General features: G+C 39.5%; 1 protein-coding gene across 2 annotated transcripts in view; it reads right to left on the bottom strand.

The window, feature by feature from the left end:
* Window positions 1-245: 245 nt before the first annotated feature.
* Window positions 246-19,112, bottom strand: part of slc2a9l2 (solute carrier family 2 member 9, like 2) — a 126,165-nt gene continuing 107,298 nt past the window's right edge. For both annotated transcript variants that reach the window (XM_058632609.1, XM_058632610.1), the window contains exon 13: window positions 246-674. In XM_058632609.1, the coding sequence (XP_058488592.1) occupies window positions 435-674 (240 nt within the window). In that variant the 3' untranslated portion in view covers window positions 246-434. The remainder of the gene's footprint in view (window positions 675-19,112) is intronic.

Below are 19,112 nucleotides of genomic sequence, written 5' to 3'. Positions count from 1 at the left end.
ACCTTCAAATAATGTCATAACATAATGTCCTACATACACTCAACACAGTCTAAGAATGTGATATTTGATGTGACTGATGTGCTCGAATACATTTTAAAACCACTATAGACTGATTCTGACATCAAGGATAATATCTTGCATCCCTACCTTCAATGCAAGTCCATTGCTTTTGGAACTCCCCGAAATACATAAACTTTATAGAGTCTCTACAGTTTGTTTGCACATTGATCAAGAACTACAGAACATACATTCAAGTTTTTATTGGAACAATTGTTGTAAACTGATATCTGTAATATTCGCCCCAAAAATATTCCAATCATGTAAAATGTACAAAATATCAAAATGAACTGAATCTGCCTAAAATGATGTGTTATTATTTCACAAAATAAATATTTAAAAAGCATCATCCCTGCATCTCCACTGTCAGTGCAACGTTACAAGTAGCTCTCCATCTTCACGTTCTGGTCCTTGTCTTTGGCGTCAGGCGTAATGCACAGAGTCAGCTCCATTTCATAGCAGGGGGAGGGCGGAGGGATTTTGTTGATCTTAGCAAAGCTCTTGCTGATGTCCATAAATGTTTTATTTTTGGTTTCAGGCAGGACGATGAAGAGGTAGATAGATCCGATGACGCAGACCACCACAAAGACGAGGAAGGCGTAGGACCCCAGCCTCTCCTGCACAGAGTGGAACCACAGAGAGAGTCACCACAAACATTCTCAATCAGTTCCATTTCAGGATAATCATGAAGGGAGAAAATCAGGAATATTGCACATAAGCATCTTGAAAAGGATGTCCAATGCACCACTGTACAATTCTAGTTATTTATTTTGAAATGGGTCTTTTTGGTCACTCCTGGACCTCATGATTCATAATGATCTTATTTAAGATTCTTGTTTTTCTCAAAGTCTTCACTAAAAATATGGATCCAAGACAGTCATAACATTTTTTTTATATAATCTTGCGTCCGTTAGTAATAGCAGGATCTTTTTTTTTTTTCATCATCACATTTTTTTTTTATTTACATAAAAAAAAAATAACAGTACGAAACCTTAACAAAAACAACGACAGAAAACAATAACAAACGTCGAACAGACGGCAAAAAAAACAAGAAACGGACAGAAACGAAAGGAAATACATAGCTCCAAAAATATGTGGGTGTGGCTGAGGGCGGGGCAAACATGTTACAAGTTCAAAATGCTAGTTACTATCTTTATATTGAATATAAATTACTGGTTTGTTCTCTTCACCATTTCTGCCCCTAGTCTAAGTTATTATTGTTATCCTTATTAAATATCAATCACAATACTAATCGTTATTATTATCATGATTATATCATATGTTATGATAACCATTTTGAATAGCAGGATCATTTTGACAAAACGCATCCCGCCCCCTTCCCTTGAGCCCTCGGCAAAGTGTTTTTGCAACATGGCAACCTTTCGTAACAGTCCTTGAGTCTGCCAGTGATTCCATTTCTCTCTGCAGACACGTCTGGCTCGATAATCTCCAAAACAGGGAGCCAGTCACAAAGCCCAGGCGTGCTAGAGACAGGCCGGTGACGACAGAGAAGCGACACCGAGCAGCTTTTGTAGATGTACAACATGGCAGCCACTGAAGAGCAGCCGGGTTTCCACGTTGAGCACAAAAGTCCCAGAAAACTACCCGATCATACGTACAATATTCTCTTTCTTAATAATAAAGTATTTTCTATAAATCTGTCGAAATCAAAAGAATTTGACAGCCACTCCCACTTTAGACGGAGACGCAATTGTATGAGAGTGTGTGAGTTTGTGCAGGGAAATATTTCCCCAAATACATGAAGGATAACCTTGTCCAGTCTGTTTCTACCAATAATAGACGTTAGTGACATATTTATAAATAAACAAAGACTGAAGACCCAGAGGGAGATTTACAGATACACTGTGTGTGTGTGTGTGTGTGTGTGTGTAACCCATGGCAATGTGTCACCATGTGATAATCCTACACTTTGATAACACTCTGTAGCACCATGTACCTGATATTAGAAATGCACTGTGCACACACCATGACCTCGGTGAAGAACTTTTGTGATTTCAGTGGTTACATCACCACTGCTGTTGGCTTTCCTAAGCTGGGCATCATTTCATAAGAGCACAAAAAACTGTTGTTGAGTGTTGATCAAATGGCATGGCCCAGTTTTCTGTAACGTAACACTCATCTGCAAAAGTCAGCAAGTTCCTCAAAATAATATACAATTGTTCCTCTCCTAGTTATCACTGGAGATTAAACGTGGAACAGAGACATTTTGCATCGTATCCGTGCAATCTCTGTGGATGGAAGAGAAGGGGACACTTCCTTCTTTGACACGGGGATAAGCTGTTGATCTGCTGCCGTGGCCCCGGTGGGTGCAGTTTGGTGCACACTGGCAAAATATCGAGCATGCACACAGACGGGGGGCAGACGTGCAGACGTGCAGACGTTTGTGAGCGCAGTGCAAACAGAGTCCGTACATTGTGCCTCTGCTCCGTCTGTATTTGTGTACAGTTACAGAAGAGAAACTCATGTTTTCGACATTATAACACAACAGCGCTTCAACATGTCCACAGATAAAATGAAACCCAGAACCATCAGGTCGTCTGGTTTCTGGCCTTTTAATCATCACAAGATCACGTTATGTTCCTCCCTGTAGACCTGAGAGCAGCACAGAATGTTCAGGTTACCTCAACCCTAACTCTGGCTTTTAATTTAATTTAATTTAATTTATTATTCTTTAATATTTTATCTGTTTATTCCATCTTTCCTTCTCTAGGTAGTGTCTGCCTTTAAAGTCTGTTTCTTTGACTGTGTTCATCTTACTTCTTTATTTCACTGTCAGTATTTTAATCTCTGCATATTTTAAGCTATTTTAGGATTTGCTTTCTTTACTATTAGTTCAATATCCTACATTTTATATGTAATATCTTATTGGTTTTATTTCTTTTTTACAATTTTTTTTTCTAATCTTTTTTTACTAGTTACTTTTATCTGACCTCAGTGATGGTTTTCTGACTGTTTCCTGACACTGGTTTTGTGTCTTTTAATGTCTTTGTGTCGGGTCCATAGCATATAACTGTTGTAGTGTGTCTGTAAGTGTGTGTGTGTGTGTGTGTGAGTCTGTCTAAAAATGTAAATACTCACTTTGCATCACAGGTAAGGGCTTTAACTTTTGCTGTGTTCTTTGAATCCCTTTTATTTCAGTATTTTCACTCTAATGTGAAAAGTGCATTAACACAGAACCATACATCATATTATATAAACCGTTAAGATATATTTTAAAAATGTAGTTTACACACAGTGATTAATGTGTGAATAATATGGATGTGTGTGTGTGTGTGTGTGTGGGAATATTTTAAATCTGTTGGATGAGCAAAATATGGCCGTAACCATTCGTCTTTTATGGTACTCGTTTTTAAGTTGAATAACGACTTAAAGTTCAGCTCAAGTGGTGATCGTTAATTTCGTTTTTTTCAGATGCTTAGTATGGACGATATTCTGAGGTGCTGAGGCACAAAGCTGAAAAACACAACTCTTGTGCTTTAGAGAAGCTGTAAAATAATCCAGATTCCACTGAACTTCAGAGAAAGACGACCAAGAATGAGAAAGGATGGACACAGGATGATGCATGAGGAAAGAAGAGGGCATGATCATGATGGGACAACACAGGGCAGGAGTTCAAATTCCCTGGATAGTACAGAGTGCATAGCTTAGGACAGAACAGTAAAGGACAGGACGGGCCAGAAGTAGGACAGCACAGAACGTGAAGGGGAAGAAAATACAGGACAGATTGGAAAGGATGAGAAAAGAAAGGACATGTTTGAGGAGGACATTCCAGAGGAGGACAAAGCTAGATGGACCAGATTTATTATTGCTATAGAAAGTTAGCTGGCACTCCATCTCATGTCACGTGCATACAGTAACATGAGCTCATACGCTATTTAGTTAATAATTATATACTGTAGCTATATTTCATGGTGGATGAATGGATAAGTGACTGATCTTTCAACGAGCAGATGGAGAGTTTGATTCCTGGCTCTGCCCGTCCACATGGCGATGTGTCCTTGGGCAAGAAACGAGCCCAAGTTGCTCCCGACGGTCGTGCCAGCAGCGCGTGAATGGGTATGAACGACGCGTGGTAGAAGAAGCAAACACTTCACCAGTGTCTTGGTCAGGACTAAAGACTAAAGGCCGGTTGTTTCCTCTGCTTGAAATTCATTTATCTTCTCTGATGTCACTCATCATTGTAAATTGTGTTGTTCTTTGCCATGATGAGTCCGACACGGACGCCGGATATTATTGTTTGTGGACTGAAGTGCTGGTGAACGTACCGAACACAGTGACTCCGTGTTCACCTCTGAGACTCAATTGTCCAATTTTGTCCTTTCCACTTTTCTTCACATTTGCCTCGGGCAGCTGACAAGACCACTGGCCAACACTTGACCCCATGTGTGTGTCACTAGGCTCACTATCAATCATACCTCTCTGAAAAAACGGTGTTCTTTACTGAAATTGAGTTGAATTGGCGTGAATGAATAACACCTTTTTGAAGTTAACCTGGTTCAGGGGGTATGCTTGATCCCACTTAGACCCCATTTAGGCAATTGTTTTATTTCTATATAGGAAACTTAGTACATGTACAATACTAAGCAAATACATCCTAATAGGTGTTAGTATAGTATTCTTTTTTATAGTAAAGTATTATTTTTTAGTTTGTGATTTTTTTGTGCCGTTTTGTTATCGACTGGACAGAGAAGCTTGAAACGGGGAGAGAGATTTTCCATATACACATTTTTAGCATTTAAAAGATTTATGAATACATCTTGTATTCATACATTTATTCTCTTCATTTTCAACAGCCCACTGACCACAAATACAACTTTATGCAATAACTTACATCTTTATATATCCAGCAGGGGAATATACTGTAAGTGATTGTGATATATCATCAGAAGGGCTAAACCATTAATTGTTTTTAACTCCCTAGACACTAACAGCAAATTGCAAAGGCTGCAATTTAGGATACCTCATGCATCACATCTGACCCACAGTGTATTCTGTAATCAATGCAAATCCTACATAACACAAACATATGAGTTGTTGTTATTTTTTTATATATAGAATAGTTAAAAATTGGATTGGTATGTGGTAATGTTCCAACGTAGCAATGTTCAAATGTTATGGTTAATGTAGTGCGGTCATGGTGGCTCAGTGGTACAGTGAGTCGTCTCAGTGGGTTTTGATTCATGCTCCTGACAGCAGTGTGTGTATGTGTGATAGAAAATGTGCTGCACGAATGTGAGAGTGAATGGTTGTGAAAGGGTGAACGTGGGAACTGTAGTGTAAAGCGGCATTGAGTGGTCATCAAGACCGGGAAAGTGCTCTAACAATGACGACTGAAAAAAAAACTTGACTTGAATGTCCATATGTACTACTAACTACTATTTACTACTACTTAGTAGTACATAGTACTCCTACTACTACTGGATGGCCCATAACTTTCTGCAACTAAACAACTCCAAATCAGAAATAATACTGTTTAACCCGCCAAACAGCATCAGTCTTGTAACCAGAAACCTAGGTATCACCTTCGACTTCACCTTCACCCCTCATATCAACAAAATTGTTCAGTTCTGCTTCCTCCACGTCGGAACCATCTCAAAAACCAAAAGAATTCAATCACGGCCTGACCTCGAAAAACTAGTCCACGCCCTCATATTCTCCTGCGCAGATTACTGCAACTCCCTTCTCCCCGGCATCAATCATAAATTCCTCTCCCGCCTCCAGCTGGTTCAGCATTCAGCAGCCAGGCTTCTCACCGGTTTTAACAGACGACATCACATTACTCCAATCTTGGCTTCACTCCGCTGGCTCCCTGTACCATTTAGAATTGACTTTAAGATTTTATTTATCCCTTTTAAGGCTCGTCAAGGTCCAGCCCCTGAATATATCACTGACACGCTGACCCCGTACGAGCCTGTGTCATCTTTTAAATCACTTCTTAAAACTCATTCTTATAGACTTGCCGTCTTTTTATCCTTTTATCTCATTGCTTTCTTTCTTTGCAAGCACTTTAAATCAATTTTCTTTACCATGATGTGTAAATATGGCCATTATTATTATTTGTTTAGTTTATACTGTGTGTATTTTTACTCGTGTATGTAAAAGCACTTAGTAAATTGCTGTTTTTAAAGGTGCTATACAAATAAAGCTTTACTTACTTACTTATATATGCTACAACAACAACATACAGTTCATTAAATAAAATTCATACAGTGGACGGGAGCCTGGCGGAGACAGTACGACTGCTTTCATGTGCAGCACTGAGTCATCATCATCAGTGTTTGGGGGTGAGAGCTGCGTGCTGCAGTGGTGAAGGATTCTTTCCATGAGTGTGGCTCTTTTCTACCTTGTGCTCAATCTTCCCTATGGAAGAGGCAGTCAGAGGCAGTCAGGGGCAGTCAGGGGCAGTCAGGGGCCGTCAGAGGCAGTCAGGGGCCGTCAGAGGCAGTCAGAGGCAGTCAGGGACCGTCAGGGGCCGTCAGAGGCAGTCAGAGGCAGTCAGGGGCCGTCAGGGGCCGTCAGAGGCAGTCAGGGGCAGTCAGAGGCCGTGTCTGTGACGCACAGAAGACCCAACAGCAGGGATGACGTGTCCACTTCATGGATTATTACGTATCACCGCTGTCACACTGTCAGAGCAACAACAACACTGCCGAGTCACATCGTTACACATCACAGTTATGCATCCGAACATTGATGAACACTAAGTCATTAGCAAGTCGTTCCAGCTGACAGTACTCTAATGCATGTGAACAAGTTTGAGGGCTTACTTATTTATAGAACCTGTTGTTATTGCACTATAATGTATATAAATCATCTAAATGCCAGTGGCATGAATTTGAATGTTTGTAAGTACTAGACACAGGTCATTAAATGTTAATTGCATCAGTAAATGGCAATGACGCTCTCCAGTGATGAATTCAGTTCTGGAATACCTTCATTCATTACACACAATAACCAAAACCATTTACAATTCATTTATCCTCAGTTATTGACTATAAGGCCCCTTTCAAACACAGCCACTGCATTCACATTCTGCCACTGGCTTTCTTAGTCCTCTCTTGCTTCACTGGCAGTGGTGGCCCGTCCATAGAGGGTGCTGGGGCGCCGCCCCACCAGTCTCACGTGAAGAAGAAGACAGGAATCATGTAAAATTATCATGGAAATTTTAAATAAATGTGCTACACGTTGTACAGTCTGTGACGACCATGTGTAATCTGCATTTGAATGTACTTTAAAAACATTAACTTGCCTCAAGTGGCGTATTTCTGGTTTTGGGGCGCTTCTATGTGAGTCGTGCTAACTTTACCAGCGTTTAATTGCCGGTTTCATCACGAAAAAAGAAGCACAAACACCTTTCTCTCAATGCAAAAGAAGTCGTTTCATAGAAGAAAAGCTTTGGCTTATAGAACTCGGACCCGACCAGCCGAACGTCGCCATAAAGCACCAAACAAAAGACAGAGGGAGGACAAGGACACATATGGACAATAACAAAGCTTGTTTAAAGGATAGATGGTCAAAATTCAAATGCCACCTAACACCTACTATCATTTAGAGCTGGTAAATGCATTGTATCCTTGTTATTTAAAACATATACTCATAAATGTTAATAGTTTGGGAAAATTCTGATGCATTGTCCCTCTCTAGACTTGTGGAACTTGTGAGTGTGTGAATTGTGAGTGAAACACAGTGAAACAGCACACGCCACAGACACAGATTTGATAAATGAAAGAGTGGGCTGGCAATTTCAACTTCTGATCACGTCACATCATCCGTCTCAGCAGTTGCCCAAATGTGAGAATGTATTTGTTGGCTTCAAATAAAATAAAAAAAAAATAGAATAAATCGGCCGGTTGCTGTGTGAACAACAGAAATCAACAAAGTGAAGCATGTTGTGCAACTGCTTTATCAATCAAATGAATATCTGCTTCCCACAAAAGGACAGCTGCTCCCAAGGTTTACAGCACATACTAGATTCAAAGTAGTAAAAACAAAGCAATAAAAAGCAGCTCAGTAATGTGGTTTTCCACAGTCATATATTAAACCAATTTAGATCCATACACTGTGCAAGGATTGTTGTGATGCATTAGCAATAATGGTTGATACCTGTGTGGGTTATAAAGGGAACCGGAGTGTCACTTTGTGCATTTGCAGCTTTTTCTTAATAAACTACAGATATTTTTCTACAAAGTAATTTCATTGTCACGATTCAGATTTTTCTTCATTTTCTTTTCCAGCTGGGATTCATGTGAAAAGCTTGGCCTAAGGGTTATAATCAACTCTGCACAGCAATTCCTCCTTTTCTCATTATTTCTGGCCTATTTCTCCCAAAAGTGGATTTGTGCCTAGAGAATATAACAATAAGGGAAAATAAAAGCAACAAAGGGGAACCTAAAATGTAGCCTTTAAAATAAAAAAGATGTCAGTGCTGCATGTTCACCAGCGCTGACTGTTGTCAACTTGTATGTTGAATGAGGTCAGAAACTGCACTTATGCTTAATCATGGGGACAAAAGTAAGATGTTACTGTGCCAAAGAAGTTTTTTATTAATAGATTCTACTATCAATGTTCCATTTTTAGGACAAAATTGATGTTTCTATTAAAGCTCATGTGCAGACCCTCTATCACCCACTGTGGACTGAGTAATTACTTAAACACTGCAGGCTCTATGACCCACTTTCTCCCTCCACAGTGTTCCCACCACACACACACATACATACAGTATATGTATGTGTGTGGTATTGTGTTTATTTAATGTAAAAACTAAAAAAAAAACACATCTGACAATAAAACTGATGAAGATGAGCCGTGTAGAAAACAAGAAGGAATATTTTTACAGGATCTGGCAACCATTTCTAGATTATTTTACTCGTAATGCACAGTCGACTGGCAAGGGTTAGAAGGGCACTCCGACCCTTGGTTTGGGAATAAGGATTTAGAGCATCCAAATTGGTTAATTCAATTGTTTTTTATTTTAATTTATTTTATTTTTTTATTTTTCATTCATTCCATTGTTTTGTTTTTAATGTAAGTGTTTTATTATTATGTATATATTTACAGTATATTTTATTTTATTTTCAAACTTAATCTTTCATTATTTATTAAATTTTTAAATAGGTTTTATTTCTTTATTCATAAAATGTATGTATACCCCCTTGTCTTGTGTATTGGTAAGAGTGTACGTATGTGAGGTTTTGGTATGTGTGTCTGTACTGTTTTGTTTAAAATGTCAGAAAATTAATAAAGAGAGTTTTAAAAAAAGAAAAAAAAAATCCAAACCATCCCTTTAAATCCATGGTTCCCACACCTTGGCTGACATCAAATTCAAGGACTTTCCAGGACCAATTCCATCAAATTCAAGAACTGAATGTGCTGACACAGCTTAAGACGGGAGGACTAATTGCCAAAGCCGCTTCGCCCATGGCGTCCACTTTTATTGATTTTCAGCACACTCTGCACCTGGACAAGTCATTATCTGTGACCTACGTGGCATCGTAACAAAAAAGGGAGACTTGAGTTGAGACCCAACTCTCAACTCAAGTTTATCTATAGAGCACATTTAAAAATAACCCACGATTGACCAAAGTGCAGAACAGAACGGCACCAATAAAAATCAATAAAAACAGAAAGCATAAATACATCAAACATTTAAAAAAACAATACCAAGCATAATAAACGCAAACAAACAAAGAAATAATGGGAGTCTGGCTCAACCTGAGTTAAAAATCCTGTGTTGACACCACCTTGTATCTCACTTTACAAGCTCAGCATGCTCCTGTTTATCACATCATCGACTCATAGATTCCCCACTCACTGATAACTCCCTGCCCACTTTTTGTAGATCTTCAAAATCAGGCATTGGGTGCAGTTATCCTCAGAGCAGGGGGTTTAGCTACTCTTTAAGGCCCTGTAAATGGCACACCTGCTACCCGTCCTAAAATGGATCCAGTTAGTCCCTCACAAACCTTCCAGTGCGATAAAAAGGATGTTTTCTGAGCCGGGGTCAGTGTTGGTTTCAGCTCTGACTCACAGATCACCAGTGAGTCACTGCTGTGTGTGCGTGTGTGAGAGGAAGTGGGCACATCCAGAGATGTATGGATGGAACACTTAAAATATTTGAGGAACTGGCTGCGTGAAAATGACCTTGACATTTGTGACTCTCTGTCTCCCTCTCTCTCTGACACACACACACACACACTCAGTCAGTTCTTAGAGTTATTAAATGTTATTTATCATAAATATAGAGCTGTTGCTAATTAAAGTCCCTCAAGGACTGGTCTTCATGATTGGAGGTAGCATCACGCTGTGTACATATCTGCATTGATGACTCCTCTGTTCACCTGGGCCAAGCACATTTGAATTAATTCTTCAACCTAACAGTCCTTGCAGGCTCCCAGACCATACGACCATACCACCCTGAGCGCGGCTGCGGGGTGGTATGGTCTAAATTGACCATAGGTGTGATTGGGAGAGTGAATGGTTGTTTACCCTGCAGTGGACTGGTAACCTGTCCAGGGGGATATTGCACAAAACTCGAATAAAGAAATCCAGGATAATTGAGGTGAAGAATGTTGGGATGTGTGTGTGTGTTCACGGCATACTGAAATAGACCTCACGATCGCTCACAGAATCACCGACGAGAACATGGATAAAAGTCGCGCGTCATGCTTCACCGCCGCCGAGCAACAGCTCCTGATGGAGTTCTATGAAGAGGTGAAAGAGTCCATACTAATGCCATAATTAAAGAACGTGAGAAAGCCTGGCAGACAATAGCGGAGCGGCTTAATGCGTAAGTAGTCCAAAACTGTACAATTAATAAACAGCGCTCCACTGGAACTGTCAGAATTAGGCTACAATTAAAGGACTAAAGGAGTTACTTTTCAAGTTACTCAGGAAATGTAGAGTATGATTAAGTGCAAACAATTATCCACAATGTGTGTCATTTCATCTATTTTTCTCATGATACGTTTTTATCTATTTTATCTTAAATATAAATATATAAAATTTAATATAAGAACATTTTGCAGGCTGGTAAGTGACTTTAAAGTAGTGAACAAATGAGGGGAATAGATTAGGTGTCTGCTGATATGTTGAATGTCAAAAATAACACAGTAACACACTCTGTCCCAGCCATACAAGGTACATATTGCAGTACTACTGCACATGGAACACAATCAAAGAAATATATTATACAGTCTGACTTTGGATTTCCTTGCAGTGTCTGGGAACACACTTACACTTCTGGAGCCACCAGAAGATGATCCGGTTAGTACATTGTATTGAAATCTTAATTCAAGTTCTCTCAATACTTGTATGTATATGGCGGGGGAGGGGGGGGGGGGGGGCACATCTGCAGCTGCAGAATTCTCTTCTGCAGATGAGGAGACTGTGTCTCTGGACTCCAGAAGGCTTGAGCTATGTCAATTTTATGGAAATATTCTGATTATTTAGTCCATAAAGGATATGAAGTCAGTGATGTGGTGCTAATAGAAAATAGGTGTAACAGGACCCAGATGCTGCACAGTCTCCTAAGCAGCCTGGTAACATTGTGAGTGTTGGCCAAAGTAAATCTACATTATGCACAAATCCTGCTGTGCTAACTGACATTTGTCAGAACACTATATGCAAAGCACCTGGAGAGACAGATCGAGCTGGCAGATGTTAAAATCACACTCGAGAAGAGAAAGCTCCAAGAAATGGAGCTGGATCTTGAGGTTAAACGCACACTCAGGAAACTGGACCTGGAAATCCAGAAACTAGAAAGAGAAGTGAGTATTTCAGTGCATAGTAACCATAACTGCAATACAGTGTTTTAATCTGTGTTGCTTTTGTTCTCTCTATTCCAGGATCCAAGCAACCAAGACAAATGAGGACAGCCAAATAAAAATAAAAACGACTTGAGGCTAAATTCAGCCAGGATAACCAACATATCCCGGCTTAATCCCTTATCTTGGTTTTGTGCAATACCCCTCAGGACAAATCTCATGTGTTTTTATTCTGGCGCTTCACTGCTAATGTGCTTTATGTTACCTGCACCCACTGAACTCTTCTCTTCTATGACGGACACTCCCCTAAGGGTCAGTGAGAAAGTAGCGCTCCACCAGAAACACCCAACAGGAATGAAAAGAAACAAACGCGGAAGGTCATCAGGGGATGTCAGGAGAGATCACAGAGCCGGGACAAGGGAAGGAGAGACGATGGTGAACAGGTCAATGCCCGAGAACCAGGCTGCCGCAGAAGCACCCAGGATGAGAAATCAGCCAGCAGAGCAGAAGGAAAGCCAGAGTGTTACAACGTGGAGCACAGGCAGTGCAAGTGAGGAGCTCTGCGGAGCCGTGTGTCCCCGGTGGCTGCACAGATGGGCCTCTGAGTGCAGGGAGAGAGAGGTAGAGCTGCACCATCGACCAGCGCGGCCTACGGCTGGTACGACTCCTCCCTCTGTCCCTATGACCCGCTATTGGCAGCCTCAGGTTCTGGATTCAACCTCTCAGAGTTCACTGTCACATGGAGACCGACTGAATATATCTGATCCTTGTAGAGGACGTTATTCCAGACCTGCAGTATCCTGACATCTTCAACTTCCCTGATTAACTACCCTTCATCTTCCTCCAGAGAGTCACTTGAAAGTTTACAAAAGCATGGAGGGAAACAAATGGATGGAGTCTGGCTTTGTGACAAACATTCAACTCTGGAGGTAAAAACAGGAAATCTGTTCCTCGTGTTCACTCGCATTGTTCCGTTGTGTGATGTCATCTAGCGGAGCTCTAAAGCCTTCACATTTACAATTGGCGTTATCACCACCACCTTCCACACACAAGCGAAATGGGACATGCTCATCAACACAGACAACTGTGTTTGTATCAGCACAGCGAAGCATCTGTAAAAACACACACATCTGTTCCTGCTGTGACAATTGAGGAGCTAACCCATGCTGCACATGCAGGAAACCTATAATCAGAGTGAGCCAAGGTAGCAGTTTGAGTTCTTTATGTTCCCCCTTCAATCAACCAAAGTAGAAAAGTAACAATTTGAATTGTCTATTCACTCAGACATCAGAAAATGCTTTCTCTCTCCATAAAGTTATATTAAGAGAAACACTTGCAGCAGCAGCAGTTAGAAGAATATTGTTTTTGGACTGTGGGAGGAAGCCAGAGAACCTGGAGCTTTTACCTTTTTTTCCTGGTTTTTACTGGCACTTTTTTCTGACCATGCCTTGATTGTATCTGTAGCTTCTGTAGTCATTAAGGTGGTTTAGCATCACTTGCCCTTGTAACCTCATGAACTACACATTTGTGCTGAAGTCATGCTTTAATGGTGATGGAAGTATTGTAACACAAGCTAATTTGCATTTCCTGTGCAGTTCCATCACATTAGGTTTATCGTTGCATGCAGCGTAGTCAGTGAATGTCTGATTCCCTGCTCCTGTTTTAGAACTTAACAAGGTTACGCTCTCATGTCAAATATGCTCATCTTCAGCAGAGTGTGGCTCTCAGTGAGTCCTGCACACTCAAGTGCAGATGAAAGCCTTCAGCCAAACGCCTGCATCGAACTACAGAGGTCATAATCTCGTCTGCTATGTCCCCACATACACACTCACAAAACAACAGCTCAGTACAAAGTCTCTGTCATTTAATTCAAGTTATGTTTTCAGAGGAAAGCAATTATGTTCCCATGAATGCAAATATAATAACAAATGTAATGTATGGCCTCTGAGACGCCTCGTTCCTTCCAGGCCTCCATGGCAATTCATAAGCAAATGGATTACTCAAACAATGAAAAGCAATTAATTTCCATTTGGAAGACGATTAATCAAAAACAAAGGATTAAAGAACATTAGAAGAGAAGTCCCTCAGGGTGGTCATCTGGTCACAGTCAGGAGGAAACACACAAATACAACACAGGTTTTCAATAATATGTGCGTGTTCTCTCAGTATGTGCATGGCTTTTCTCTGGACACTCTAAATTGACCGTAGGTGTGAGAGTGAGCATGAACGGTTGTTCGTCTCTATGTGTTTGACCCCGCCTTTCACCCTATGTCAGCTGGGATTGGCCCCAGCTCCCCCCAACACTCATGTGGAGTATAAAACGGTAACACAATACTAAATACTAAATGTGCCCTTTGATCAACAGCATCACCCTTATTTATGCACACGTCTTATGCATATCTCCATTGAAAATCACACGTTTAGTACTTTATAAACTGTACACGTATCCCACCTCTCTGTATAGTGTTTTATATTCTATATCTCTTGTACTTTTTTATTATTATATTGTTCTTTTTGCTATTATAATGTTGTTTCCCTTTCCTTTGAATTCCAATGTGCATGTACTCTAAGTTCATGCACAAATGGCAAAGAAAAAACTGTGTGCAAAAGACAAAAAAACAGCTTATTGAGCAGATGTTGATTGTATTTTGTTAAATGACTAAATATATATATATGTGTGTGTATATATATATATATATATATATATATACACACACATATGTATATGTATATAAATGTCAACCCTAAAAATTGAAATGTCAAATGTTAAATCTAATAAGAGACAATTGGGACCCAGAGCAAAGTTCTGTCTCTATAAAAAGCTGAGCTGAACGACATGCTCGGTGCCTCCCAAACAGTGGGATGTTACTTTTATTATAAAGGGAATGGTTGTGTGTCTCTGTATGACTGGCGACCTGTCCAGGGTGTTTCCTGCCTTTTACCTTATGTCAGCTGGGACTGGCTCCAGCTCCCCCCGTGACACTCACATGGAGGTTAAAGTGGTAGCAAATTGATGTTTTCTAATGGGCCGTGTAAAGTGTTTTTTCCTGCGACAGTGGAAATACACTTGTGACATGTAAACAAGTCAGACATGTCCCCTGATGTCAACAGACACAAGCCTTGCTAAGATGCCATTACCATTACTAAGGCAGCAAGGAGCTTAAAAACATCCCAGGGACCACTTCAAGGAACACTGACTTTCAATGAGGGTTTTTTTGGAGATTGTCTTTCATTTTAAATGTGAAAATACCCCATTAGTCTGTTATCTAGGGCATTCTCAAACGGTGGTATGTGTACCATCCGTGGTACGCGAGCTTCCTCTGGTACTTGGAGGAAAATCCGAAATACTGTTCTACTGTATATACCAGGGTATGTGAGGAAATGTGACCAGAGTGCGTAGAAAATGAAACAAATAACAAAAATAGAAATCAAATAAATAAATAATAATAACTAGAGTCACCTTATCTGTCGCCAGTGTGTGAAGCATATGTGAGGAAGAGGAGGATGATGAGAGATCAAATGATCTTATTGGAATAAATCTGCCTTCTGTGAACTATCAGTCGCTGACTGAATGTTGGGGATAATGGTGTTGATTTTCTCAGGTGTCACTGTGTATAAAACGTTTGAGAACCACGGGTTTAGCCACACATGCTGAAAATGTATACTCTGTATACTGTCTTCGTCATTTGAGCATTTAGTTTTAATGTGCTGAGTATCTGTTTTTATTTGCACTAGTTTATATTTTCTATTTCCTGTTTTAATTTGGCTTTATTTCAGTTAGTTATATTCTTTGTTCCCCTCTTCTTTAATTTCCAGTTACACCTTAATTGAGTACACTTATGTCTCGTTAACTACTAACTAGTTCAGCATAAATACTCTCAACAAGGTTGTCTTTTCTGTTCAGATTGTGGTCCTGCCTTGTTTTCCACAGCCTGTATTTCTAATGAGCGATTCCTGTTTTCTTCGCCTGTTCTCTGACCTTGCCCGTTGCTTGCTGAGTTTGCACTTATGTCAGTTTTTTGGAACGTCACACTGTGAAACAGTCTTTACATTTAAATGCTGCTGAAAGTCAAAGACGGATCCTCAAATGCTGTCACACCATCTGCCACAGCTATAGGACTGTTTCAGTGTTCAGGATCCTCCACATTCTTCAAATACACTTTTTTTTAGCTCTTACATTCACTTTTTTTTAGCTCTCATATTCACTATTTTTGGCTCTCACGTACACTTTTTTTAGCTTTTACATTTTAAAATTGTGAATGTGAGAGGTAAAATTGTGTATGTGAGAGCCAAAACTAGTGAATGTGAGAGCCAAAACTAGTGAATGTAAGAGGTGAACGAGTGTATGTGAGAGGTGTTTTGTGTATGTGAGAGGTAAAATTGTGTATGTGAGAGGTAAAATTGTGTATGTGAGAGCCAAAACTAGTGAATGTGAGAGCTAAAAAAAGTGAATGTAAGAGGTGAAAGAGTGTATGTGAGAGGTGTTTTGTGTATGTGAGAGGTAAAATTGTGTATGTGAGAGCCAAAACTAATGAACGTGAGAGCTAAAACTAGTGAATGTAAGAGGTGAAAGAGTGTATGTGAGAGGTGTTTTGTGTATGTGAGAGGCAAAATTGTGAATGTGAGAGCCAAAACTAGTGAACGTGAGAGCTAAAACTAGTGAATGTAAGAGGTGAAAGAGTGTATGTGAGAGGTGTTTTGTGTATGTGAGAGGTAAAATTGTGAATGTGAGAGGTAAAATTGTGTATGTGAGAGCCAAAACTAGTGAATGTGAGAGCTAAAAAAAATGAATGTAAGAGGTGAAAGAGTGTATGTGAGAGGTGTTTTGTGTATGTGAGAGGTAAAATTGTGAATGTGAGAGCCAAAACTAGTGAATGTGAGAGCTAAAAAAAGTGAATGTGAGAGGTAAAATTGTGAATGTGAGAGCTAAAAAAAGTGAATGTGAGAGGTAAAATTGTGTATGTGAGAGCCAAAACTAGTGAATGTGAGAGCTAAAAAAATGTGAACCCTGAGCCTGCATTCAGCCTGCATTCAAGCAGCAGCAGCAGCAGCAGCAGCACAGACACGTTGTTTACTGTTTCGTGTGTCGAGTTTCGACACAAAGTCAATGCACCAACACAAGTAGATGTGACGAGCAGCTAATTTGACAACTTGCTCGCTCGTATTGAGGCCAGGCCACGATTTCCTGGAGTGATAGCAACTACAGGCGTTCCATCCCAGCTGCGGAGCATCTGCTCGTCAAGTGAAAATATCGCTTGAAGCAGTTCTCATGCAGCCAGTCACAGAGGCAGGTAGAAACTCTTGCTAGTTTTTTTTGCCCATAATCCAAGGAAGGAGTCTCGCCTCGTCTCAGAAGGAACCGACTTGGAAAGATCCTCTTAAGTAAGGATGGATTCTTGAAAACACAAAAGAGTTTTCATCCAGGTCCTGCACCTCCATTTGAATCCTACCTTCATATAGAACATAAAAGTGTCCTTAAGCTGCAATAACACACACATTTCCCTTTGGCAATAAATCAAATCATCCATCCATCATCCATCTATAAGGTTGTTTACCTCTGCCATGAAGGTTATGTTTTTGGTTGTGTTAATTGTTTGTCTGCTGACGAGCTGCATAACTCAGAAAATAAAGGAGAGATTTTCAGTCAAATTATCAGGGGATATAGGTTATGGTCCAAAGAAGAAATCATTTTTGTGGCTATGATTTAGGATCTAAAAAAATATTAAAATAGTAAGTTAACTTTGAAAAGGAGTGACCTTGGCAGAGTGATGCTGCGAGCTGTCAACTGAAAGAGCAGTCAGCCATTTTGTGACTATGACCATGGAGCTGATAAGATCATGGAACTTTATGACACTATAGTGTTTGAGAATAGAAATACACTGCATTATTGATGTTTTATTGATCGCGGTGTGACAGTATGTGGTTATTTGTCTATACATAATACTGAAGCAGTTTTACTGGTCATGCAGTACATATCAACTTTGTTTCCTTGTTTTATAATAAATATATAATTGGATACAAAATCTGTCAATAAAAAACCTGTGCTCAGGTTTAACTACAGGTTTTACATTGTCATTTATAGTAATTCTCTCTGAGAGATAAACAAAAAAAAGGATTACTGAGTAAAGTGAAGGCGTATATTTTAAACTTAAGACACAGCCAGGCTTCTTGTTTTGCCTGGTTTTCAGTCTTTAACGCCAAAATAAGCTGACTTGCTTTTGACTCATGCCCCATCTTCATCTCCTTTGACTATGTTATGTGTAGGTTGCATTTTTATCTTGTATTTGCTAGAGATGAGCAATTCAAAGAATGTGCATATTTGAACGTTCTAAACTCCAGCACACAAGAGCAAGTATAAATGATGCAGGGTTCCCCACATGATGAGCTATGAGGAGCAGCTAGCGACATGCATTCAAAGACCCTGATTTGCGCGATCTACAGCATGTAGAAGCCGCTAAATGACGTCATCACCTAATTTGCATAATTGGCCATATATGTATATGTATATATATTTATATGAATACATATAAATGTATTCATATAAACATTATATATAATGTTTATATGTTCATATATATACTGTATGTCTGTATATATATACATACTGTACATATATATATATATATATATATATCAATATATGTCTGATGTGTTACAAATGCAGTGATTTATTTTTGTGTGAGACTGAGTTAAGAAACATTTACATTTACACCCGCTGCAAAGCCAGGGCGGGAACAGCAGCCTGTACACAGAGTGGTGAGGGTCTGCTCTCTGCTGGGACTGCAGGCTGGGACTGCAGGCTGGGACTGCAGGCTGGGACTGCAGGCTGCAGGCTGGGACTGCTGCGGAGGCAACTGTGAGACTGACCGTCTGTGAGTTCTTTGGGAGGGGCGATTTATTTATTTATTTATTTATGCATTTATTTATTCTTTTATTGATTGATTTATTGATTATTTTATGTATTTATTTATGTATGCATTTATTTATTTATTTATGCATGTATTTATTCATCCCTGTATTTATTTATACATTTATTTATTTATTTATACATTTATTCATAAATGTATTTATTTATTTATACATTTATTTATTTATACATAAGTCATGTTTCGTCCTCCATAGTCCATGGGGTAGAACATTTTTTTTTAAATTACTGTAATCATTGAAAAAATATTTTTCAGTTTTTATTATAATTATGAATATTCACTAACTGACCATTAACTGATCGACTTTGAATTATCAAACGAATAATCACATATTCATGACCATTCACAC

This window comes from Solea solea, chromosome 6 (assembly GCF_958295425.1).
Source record: "Solea solea chromosome 6, fSolSol10.1, whole genome shotgun sequence".
Lineage (NCBI taxonomy): Eukaryota > Metazoa > Chordata > Actinopteri > Pleuronectiformes > Soleidae > Solea > Solea solea.
Note: the sequence above shows the minus strand (reverse complement) of the source record. Positions and strands in the feature narration are given on the sequence as shown.